Source organism: Lontra canadensis, unplaced genomic scaffold (assembly GCF_010015895.1).
Source record: "Lontra canadensis isolate GAN:19392208 unplaced genomic scaffold, GSC_riverotter_1.0 scaffold13, whole genome shotgun sequence".
In the NCBI taxonomy this organism is placed as follows: domain Eukaryota; kingdom Metazoa; phylum Chordata; class Mammalia; order Carnivora; family Mustelidae; genus Lontra; species Lontra canadensis.
The window spans coordinates 18,333,959-18,344,289 of NW_022631007.1; the positions used below are offsets into that span (position 1 = coordinate 18,333,959).

The following is a 10,331-nucleotide window of genomic DNA, read 5'->3' on the forward strand; positions in this document are numbered from 1 at the left end:
AGAGGCTGGCAGAGGCCTGGGACCCTCCACACTGCCTCCCCGGCCACTGTGGCCACGTGAGCAGACCTGGCCCTAGGTGGCCGCGGCAGGTTGGAAAGAAGGGAATGAGTCAAGGGAAATGCCAGTGGTGAATCAGCATAAACTCATGACCTCTGGGGGGAGAGGCAAAGGTCACGGGCAGGGAGGCGTGTGAAGCCGAGCACGAAACAGCAGTGGAGTTGGGAGCTGCCTTGATAGCCTTGCCCTCACCAGATCATCACGGCTCCCAGAGGTCAGCGTGGACAGGCCCCAGACACGTGGCGTGCTGCCCTAAATAAGTGATAATGTGGGCACATAGATGGAATGTGAAGGCAAACACCCGAAACGTTAACCTGCGTGAATGGTCACCTGTGGGGCCGGAGGGGCCGGTGGAGGGCGAGCAACCCACTGCGACTTCTCTGAGGACATTTGTTTGCGCGTTTCGGTTTTTTAGAATGCTTTGCACATTTTTCTAAATGTTTTTAATTTACAATTCCAAATGACTTGAAACAAATGACTAACAATATTTCAAATTAGTACGACAACCACACAAAGGAAAGAATTATTTAAGTGACGTTGGAACCAGAGCTCTGACTATGGTGTGTGTGAAATAACTCCAAGAAGAACTTGAACGCCACTCACTAGTGCCAACGTTGGTATTGTCGTTTTCGGACTATTTTAAATATGTTCCAGGATAAATAAATGTACTAACGTGAGTCAAATCCTTCCTAACACTTCATATACAAGAAAATAAATACAGATACAAGCAAGTGTAACCTGTCATGTTGAATTTGGATTTGGAGGCAGTTTTAGGCATGGGGGTAGGGCCCTCCCGCCTGTCAGCTCAGCATAAACAGCTATAGACACGGCCAGACATAGGTGGTCGATGTCTGCAGGCTGTGGGCTCGGGACGAGCACCATGGTCACACCCTGGGCCTCAGCTGAGGGCACTTTCCACAGACAATTGGGCACAGACACAGCAGCTGTTTCTCTGGACAAGGGAGGCAGCCATCGGAGCTGGGGTTCCCAGGGGCCCGTGAGAAACACATAGGCAGGTGCACAGCTGGGAGACTGCCGCACAGGAACAAGGCCCCAGTGATCGGCCCGGGGCTTTCTTAGCTGACAGCTCAGCTGCATTTGTGTGCCCGCAGCGGACAGCTGCGCGGACTAGAGGCAGGTGGAGGTTCCAGATGCCACGCCGCACATGGAAGCAACCGCATTCCAACCTGCCAGAGTGGAGGAACAATGCCAAACATGCCAGAAGCTCCGTTGACACTCCACACAGCTCTGCGTCAGGGGTGGGTCAGGCACTCTGCTGGGGCCTGTGACCAAGCCTCCACGGGACCAAGAGGCTCTGCCAGAACACTGATTTTTAAGATTGTATTTATTTTATTTGAAAGTGAGAGAGAGAGAGAGCATGAGAGGGGAGAGATTAAAGAGAGAAGCAGACTCCCTGCTGAGCAAAGAGCCTGATGTGGGACTCGATCCCAGAACTCCAGGATCATGACCTGAGCTGAAGGCAGTTGCTTAACAAGCCAAGCCACCTGTGCACCCCTGGAACACCACTTTCTAAAGGAGGCCGACAAAACTCATACTCTGTGTCACCTCCACAGTATTCAGTATGCAAAGAAGCAGGAGAACATGACTCATAACAGGGAGAAAAAATCTCAGTAGAAGCCACGGGAGGCAATCGACAACAGGACCCCTGCCTGTGAGTGTGTGTGGGCCTCACTGACAGACACACCACAGCAAAAGCAGAGGGATTGCCCCTCCATGATAGGGTTTTGAAAAGGTGGGCCTCTCTCACGGAGGCTCTCTGTGGCTCTCTCTTCAGTCCCTACCATTACAGGAAGTAACAGAAACCTCTTTTGACACCAGCAGCACACAAGGCATGCATCCCCTTTGTTGAAACGGCCTACAGATTCTCAAGCAAATAAGTGATTTTGATGTGCTACCAGTGGTATATGAACTGTGTCTTGAGAATTCTCCCACACCTTTTTTTAAGATATTACTGAGTTTGGGGGAAATCAAGTGTATGTTTTCTGTATAAATACCAGCCAAAAAAAAATCATAAAGCAAAGAAATACATCCCGTGAAGTTTGGGACTTGAGTACCATCAGCAATCTACTGGGAAAACATCAAACAGGACACGTTCTATAGCATAATTCCAGTAGTGGATTCAGGCAACACTCGTCACTGGAAAGCTGGATGTCTGCCATGTGTCACCCCACGTAGAATTTGCTAACTGCAGAAGGGAAGTGTGCTCCCCAGCTTACACATGTGATCAAATTTACCACCCCTGATAGTGGGACAACCTGATGCTAAGTCTCCCAATTTGGTTCATCTGTAAAGCATATTTGCCAAAAATGTCTAATCTACTCTAACCGAGCATTTAGACCTAACTTGAAATTTGCAGGAAATACAGGGGCTAGAAGAACAAGCTAGATGACACCGTAAGAAAACAGGTGGATAAATCCAGAATGAGTGAGATTCTACAAGGCAGTTAACTGGGTTTCTTAAACAAGTCAATTTCATTTAACAGAAAATTGTGAATAGAAGGTGGAAAATGTTCTAGATTAATAGAGTCTAAAAATTGTATCTCCTGGGAGATACTCTAGGAAGGGAAGGGTCCCACCCCAACCCTGCTCCTTTACTTTCCCGTCATGAAGAACTTAGAAACATGAAGGTGATCAGTTTTCCCTCCATGAACATTGCTCCCCTTCCTGGGGCTCGGGAGACCCTGGAGTGTGTATGGAAACAATGCATGGTTTTGTGTTCCATTTTGGAAAAATACAAGGATAAGACTCTAAAAGTCATCTGTATCAAAGACGTCGTTACAGTGTCCCACCAGTGGCAATAAAACTTCCAGTTCCGCACTCACTGAATCTAGAAGAAAACTGTCCTGAGGCCAGGCTGTGGCTCATCCTGAGTGATGAGGTCTGGACTTTACAAAGACAGCCCCCACGGCAGACAAGTTCGGGCTGGCGTTAGTGCTGCTGTGTGAGATCGGAAGCATGTGGTGTGGCAGATAGGAGCTAGATAGTGAAACAGAAGAGGACATGGGCGCTCCACGGCCACCTGGCCCGGAGCGGATGCCAGAATCAGCCACCATGATGGCAGGAAAAGGTTTTGAAGCAGACAATGCCACAGAAGAACTTACTTCTTCTAAACAATGTCCTGCTGCTTTTGCGAAATGAATCTACTTTCTGCGTGTTTTAAGGCCCAAGTGCAGCCGATACAGGCACCACTTAATGATTCTCCCATTCAGTGCTCTCTTTCTCTTAACTGGCCTCTCCGGCACGGCCATGGCATCTCACTTTGCACTTGACCTTGTGGGTGGCTCAGGTTGTACAAGTGTATAGACTTAGGCATAGTAGAATAACACTTAAGAATTTGTCCTAAAAGAGTTATATCCGTGTCCCTTTCCAGGGGAGGCGCTCACTCAGGCTGACAGGAGAAGGCCTTCTCGGTGTCCAAGCCCTCATGACACACCTTCAGTCCTTCCACCAGGGCCAAGACCCAGGTTCTGGAAATCTAGCTTTCCCAAAGCTGGTGACACATGAGGCCCACAAGAAGTTCTATGAAAGTAGGGTACCTTACACAGGTGGATCTGGAAGGAGGTGTCATCGCAGGAAGTCATTAGAGACAGTCGTCTGGCCATGGCTGTGAACCAGTCACAGACCAGCCCTCCAGCCTTGGGCAAGTACAAAGATGGTTTGGCTCTGTCTTCGTGGACAGTGTGCAGGCTTCATCCCCAGGACGGTGTGGCAGTTCAGTTGAGCTGAAGAAGCAGAGAGCAAAGATTATGGCAAGACACGGCCCTGAAGAGGGGGCAGCTGTGCAGAGAAGGCGCCCCAGAGGTCCATGTGGGGATCCCCTGTCAGTCCATGGCTGAGGGCTAAGCCATCTGGGCACAAGGCCATCCCCCTCAAGGCTCACCTAGCCGAGCTGCTGGGGGTGTAGGGCAGCTCAGCCCTGCCCAGGTGGAGGGATCTTGCCAACACTCTTGGCATCCATCCAGCTAGGCTCCAGAAAGGCCCATCCTGAGCATTAAGGACCACAGGCTCAAATCCACCCTAATAAAGTCTGAAGCCGCACTCCAGAGGAGGTGGAGTTTGGAGGCTGGTCCCCACCAAATTAGAGGGGCCCCAACAAAGTATGACCCCAAGCCCACGCAGCCTCAGGGTGATCATCCAGTCATTAAGCTGCTTGTTAGAACAAAAAATCAACCCTCTTCGAAGAATCCAGTCTCTGTAGCGTATTATCCACAATGTCTAGTGTTTGATCCAAAATCAGTAGATATGCAAGTAGGAGAATGTGATCTGTGCTTGAGAAAAAGTAGTGGTGAGAAACCAAACCCTCAGTGTTTAGTACAGATTACTCTCTGGGCCTGGAGGTGGGCTGTGTGGGGTCCTATTCTCGTTACCAGCTCCAGACCATTCTTCCTCCTCCTCCTCCTTAAAGACCGCCCAGTGCATGGCCCTGTGGCCTCCGCCCCTCCTTCCCTTGATGTCAGAACCCCACTTGTGCTCCAGCACAGCTCCTGCCACACATAATCCTTGTTTCAGTGTCCACGTGGCAGGGTCCCCGGGGACCTGGCATCATGCTGCCCTTGCCCCCTCACCCTCAGGTGAGCCCATCATATCTACTCCCCCAAGTGCCTTCTTGCCTTCGGGTCCGAGCTCAGCTGCTCCTCTCCGGGTCTGTTTCCTCTGCCCTCGGCAGCCATCCTGGCTGAAGAGAGATCCCACAATCCAGCCTCCCACCGCAGCAGACTAGGTGGTTCTCTGAGGCTGCCTCCCTTTCAGTCAGGGGCTCCCCACCAGCAGTGCCCCGCCCCAGCCCCAGCCACGAATGTGCTGCAACACCTCCCACCCTCTGCCCTTGGCCAGGATCCCCGCCTCCCTCCACTATCTCTGGCATCCTCACCTGGCTCCATCAGCCATGTCCTCACTACCCTCCCCCAGACACAGTCCAGCCAGTGCTCCCCGTCCCCTAGGAGTGGCAGGTGCCCCCAGCATGGCCCAGCAGCTCTGCGACCTGGGCGCACCAAAATGAGCTCCCCACAGCAGCCACAGAGCAGATTGAGTGGCCCTTGCACCCCTCACCTGCTGCTGACCTCGGCAGACATGTTGTATCACTTCTTCCTAAAACATGTTCTTCGTGTGGCTTCCAGGATCTCACTGTCTCGGTTCTGCTGTCACCCTGGTCACTTGTCAGTCTTCTTTGCCGGTTTTCAGTTTGTTTCCTCCCACAAATCTCTAGAGTGCCTGGGGTTTAGTCTTGGACTTTTTCTCTCCTCCCTCTCCCCAGTGAGCCTCTCCAGTCTAAACAATACCCCTCATATGCCCCCCGCACACACACTCGTGTTCCCAGCCCGGGCTCTACCCTGGGCTCCTGAGCCTCGGCCACGACGGCGTGCTCAGCACGGGGCATTGTCGGCTGACCACCTGCCACCCGGACCAAGCAGCACGTCCAGCCTGGAGCCCAGGAGCCCCCCTGTACTCTCCTCTGCTCAGTTCAATGTCAGTACCCATGGACTCCAGCCTCCCAGTTCTTTGGGCCAAAATTCTTGGAACCTTCCTTTATTTCTCTTTTTCTCTTACACATCATACACAAGCTGACCTCTTCCCTCTCCCTTCTACCCAGAATCCAGCCTCTCTGCCCTCTGCTGCTAGCTCCATGGCCCCAGCCTCCATCCCCCCCAACCGGCACTATGACCCCAGCTTCCTGATGTGATCCTTTTACAGTCCACAACCCTCCAAGGGCTGCCATCACACCTCGGGGCGAAAGCCAGAGTCCTACAAAGTCTCCACAGTCTTCCCACCTTCACCGCCGCCTCGTGTCATAGACTGCCGAACCCCCACTCACAGAAGAGCCTGGTACTAGAGGCTTCTCACGCCATTTGTCCAGATGCTAGGCTGCCATGTGCCAGACCCAAGGCAGCATCACAGAATTCCAGGCTGACTAAGGTGACCTCAGAGCATTGAGATTGGAAAGGTCTTTCAAGGATCCTTTGTCCTGCCTGTTGAGTGCCTGAGCTACTCTCTGGCATCCCGCCCGAGGGGCCTGAGGGTTCCTGGAATGGCTCCACTTCCTTCTCATTGCACATGTGGGCAGCTCTTGTCATCACCACTTCTCTGTAAGTGGAGCTGAAATGGACCACCCTGTAGCCTCTGCCACCACAGTTTCACAGAGGACAGGTCTGCTCCCTGTCAGTTGTGAGGAGCGCTCCTGCTTTCTGCCTCTGTGCATGGGGGACTCTGGGGCCACCATCCTTCCATGTGTGAGTTCTAGAACAGGCACAATTGGACCTGGGGGGTGAGGCCAGCAGGGCACGAAGCTGGTGGCACAGCCCGTTGGTGGTGATGCGGACACTCCCAGAAGCTCTCCATTTGCCCTTATTTAAAGTTCCTGTCACCCAAAACCCTTGTGAGCAGTGACAGGCTGGAGCCAACTTGCCCTGGCTTGTCTGAGCCTGCCATGTGCCTCCTCCCAGCTCTGTCGTCAGGGGCCGGGGGCTGCTGGCATGAAATCAGCCCTGCGGGGTCTCTGCTCCCCCAAGATCAGCAGACAGTACAGGTCAGGGCTTCAATTTCTCTGGGAGCCGGTCGCTGGCTGTGTGCCTGTCCAAGCCCTCGCCTCCCCCTTCAGCCAGGTGCTGACTACCTCTTGCCTTCAGAGACACTTCTGCCATCTGTTGTCGCTTGTCCCTCTGCTGTATTCTTGGAGAACTGGTAGAAACCAGGGTGGCTCGCCTCTTGGAGCCCCCTGCCCTGCCCCCCAAGGAGGAGCCACGACCATCCATGGACAGGTGTGGACTGAGCGTCAGAGGCCCACGCTCTGACGGGCATCTGAACCCAAGGGCCTGCCATGCCCTCGTCTTGACGGTGGTTTGAGAGTCAGAGAATTCTTCCCGGCTCTTGGCGGTCAGGAGGGTGGACCGTAACATGCTTTGAGCCCTCATCCAGCTTTGCATCCTGGGGACATCGCCTGGGCAGCGGGAGGCTGGGGGCGGGGCATTTCCCTCTCAGATGCCTGCAGTGGGGATCTCAGTGGGGCAGGCCAGTGGCAACTGATGGGACGGATGGGCCATTTGGCTGCCGTGGCCGCTGCCATGCTGGCTGGGTTATGGTCAGAGCATGGAGTCAGGCCTTGGGAACAACCCCAAGCTGGTTTGTAGGAAGTAGAGTCGAACCTGTTTGAACACTTTGCCTAGAGATGGGGCGGGGCTTGGAAGCAGTGTTGCTCTGTCTTTTCTCTGCCAGTCTTAACTTGGATCGGCCCGTCTGGTGACGCAGCCCCAGCTCCAGGAGGGAGCGAGAGCGTTCCCCATGGGGAAATGGGGAGGCCAGGGGGTGAAGAGGTGACAGAGGGCTCCCTCAGGAGCCAGGGATGACGCCATGCTGGCTTCTGGGTAGGGAGGGCCAGGCCCTATCGCTGGGCTCCTGCTCAGATGTGGGGGCGGGAGGCTGGGGCTGTACCATCCTTGAGGCTTCCCTAATGTGTGTGTGTGCCCCCAGATGAACGACAATCTGCTGGAGAGCTGGAGCGACCTGGATGAGCTCAAAGCGGCCAGGAACCTGGAGACGGTGTACCTGGAGCGGAACCCCCTGCAGAAGGACCCGCAGTACCGGCGCAAGATCATGCTGGCCCTGCCTTCTGTGCGGCAGATCGATGCCACCTTCGTCAGGTTCTGAGTCCTCCTGGCTCCTGCCAGGTCCCTCTCATCACAAGAACTGCCCAGCCACGGTTTTTATCCGCCCGTTGCTCCTCAAGCCGGCACTCTATCAGCAGTCACAAACCCAATGGCAATAAAAAGGCACTGAGTGATAACCGCCGTGTGTGACGCCGCCCTGCTTCGGGACGTCCGTGGCCAGCACGCCACCACCTGGTGGTGTGCCCATGGCGCTCCCGCCACATCTATTTCCTCTTCCTGAGAAGGGCAGGCCAGTGGGTTTGAGGGCGCTGCCCAGGGTGGGGGCCCTCAGGGGCTGGCCTGGCAGCCCAGAGCTGTTTGGTCTTACCAGGTGATGCCAGGGTTTTTCTAATCATACATATTTCAGAACAAAACCATGGGCACAGGATCACAGGGTCCTGTGTGCTGCAATCCGCTGGGCCCCTTGACATCCATGGCCATGCGCCAGGCCCCTTGCGGACCACAGGCTCTCCAAGGCCAGGGCTCTGCTCCATACCAGCTCTGAAGAGCTTACCACTTGACAGCTCCTAATGTCACTTCCCAGTCCTACCCCGTCCTTGTGCCAGCTTGTTTCTCAGAAGACTCACCTCGGCCGTTACCCGGGGTCTGAATTCAATGCTGCAGGACCTCAGTGGGGTCTCCAGTTTCTCTTCTGCAGAAGGAGGACTGAATCGAGGGGTCGCCATGGGTCCCTTCTAGAGCGGTGCCTTCCAGTACAGGCTGCCCACCACCACATGTGGCTGCTTCCATTCAAATTTAAATGTGTTCAAACAAAACGAAATCTAGCACTCGCCTTGCCTCCTTTGCTTCCTCTGGTGCATTCGCCACCTCGCCGAGGACAGCCCTGCCCCCACCATCCTCATGAACAGCCCAAGCAGGTCAGAGGGCCCCAGGTGGCCAGGTGACCACTACCAGGAGTTGCAGATGTGGCAGCAATTGGCTTGAAGTTCAAGCTCACGTCCAGTTCCCGAGTCTTATCTCCGCCAGAACAAACTGTGTGGCCTGAAGCCAGGAGCACCTGCCTCCGGGAAGCAGACCTCTGGCCCCGGGGTGGGAGGGTACCCTCCCGGAAGGGGCCTTGGGATGATGGCCTTGAGGTCACAGAAGAAAATTGAGACCCAAGGATTCAGGATTGGCACGACCTTGCTGAAAGCATTATTCCCAGAAGCCCTGCACCCTAGCGCAAGGCCGAGACCTTCCAGAGCCACGGAGGCACACCCAGCAGGAGCAGGGCCCACAGAGCCCTCTGCGGAGCTGGGATGGCGTTCTGGCCCCGGCACGGGAGGGACGTCAGCCATGAGGTCATTGATTTTTAATTTGTGAGGCAGAGTGTGGCCGGTGGCGGCAGGGACTGTGCCCGCACATGCCCGCCATGGCACAGGCAAGGAAAGGGGGTGATCACCAGATGCTGACAGTTGCTGCTAATGGAACAGGTGTTTCCCCGAAGGTAGGAAAAGAAACCCAAAGAGCCTCGAGCAAACAGGCCAGCAGGAGAAAGGCCTCAGCGGGCCCATCCTCGTGGGGATGAGACGGGGACACTTGCCCAGAGCATCTGTGCGCTCAAAGACATGGGAGACTTTGGGGATGGAGGGGGTGGGGCAGGGTGTCCTGAACCCAGCACTGTCCCAGTCGTGTGCCATCTGCATGTACTGAACCTCGAACACCCTTGGACAAGAGCCAAGAGAGGAAGTTACCTGCTGGCTCCCGAAGGCTGCAGACCGGGTTAGGGGGGCGCAGGGCACCGGGCACCAGGCAGGGCAGTGGGCAGGACATCCCCTGCAGAGCCAAGTCCAGAGGGCCACAAATCCCAATGTGAACGGGAACCTCAGAGGAGGGGCTGGGGGCTTCCCAAAGCAGGACCCTGAGACCTGCTCTTGGTGGGTTCGTTTACATGGCAGTGGGATTCCCGTCACACAGGGAAGGCCTTGAGTAGAGCAGACAGCAAACAAAGATGCTCACAGTGGGCACAACCAGCAAAGGCCTCATCCAAGTACCCTGGTGGAAACAAGCCCAAGGCAAGAGGAGCCGTGTCAGGGAGGCCAGAGTGCTGAGCCACCCCCCACCGCCCCCTACGCCCTCTCTGAGAAACACACACTGTGATAGGCCCTCCCTGTGCGCCTAACCCAAATTAGCTGGGTGGAAACCTTCCCACGCGAGGTGTCCAGGAGGGCGCCACAGGCAGGCCCTGGGCTCTGGGAGGTACCCTGGGGGCACCCTGAGCCTCAAATAGTTCACCCAGCCCTGGGCTCCACAGGACATGCTCCTCGGCAGGAAGCAGCCACTGTGCCCACTCGGAACCCTGAGGAGGCCACAGCCGCAGAGACCACGGGTCCATGGGAGAGGGCTGTGAGGGCTCCACAGGGGTACACACAGACAGGAGGGCTCGAGGGACCACCAAGAACAGCCAGGAGGGAACAGCCCTCTTCCCGAGGCCTGAAACAACCCCAAGCAAAAGACCCTGGGTTGGGGGGAGGCGGGGGGAGGAGGGGCAGAGGAGGCGGAATGAAGAATGAAGTGTGGGACAGCCTGGCTGCAGGGGGCGCTCCGCGTCCTGTGAGGCACTTGGGATACATCAAAGAACAAAACAAGCCCCCCCCCCCACTTTTTTTAAAGA

At 55.4% G+C, this 10,331-nt stretch overlaps 1 protein-coding gene across 4 annotated transcripts in view; it reads left to right on the plus strand.

Moving 5' to 3' along the window:
• Positions 1-7,854, plus strand: part of PPP1R7 (protein phosphatase 1 regulatory subunit 7) — a 29,157-nt gene extending 21,303 nt beyond the window's left edge. For all 4 annotated transcript variants that reach the window (XM_032857702.1, XM_032857703.1, XM_032857706.1 and 1 more), the window contains one exon: positions 7,542-7,854. In XM_032857702.1, coding sequence (XP_032713593.1) covers positions 7,542-7,718 — 177 coding nt within the window. In that variant the 3' untranslated portion in view covers positions 7,719-7,854. The remainder of the gene's footprint in view (positions 1-7,541) is intronic.
• The last annotated feature ends 2,477 nt before the right edge of the window (positions 7,855-10,331 follow it).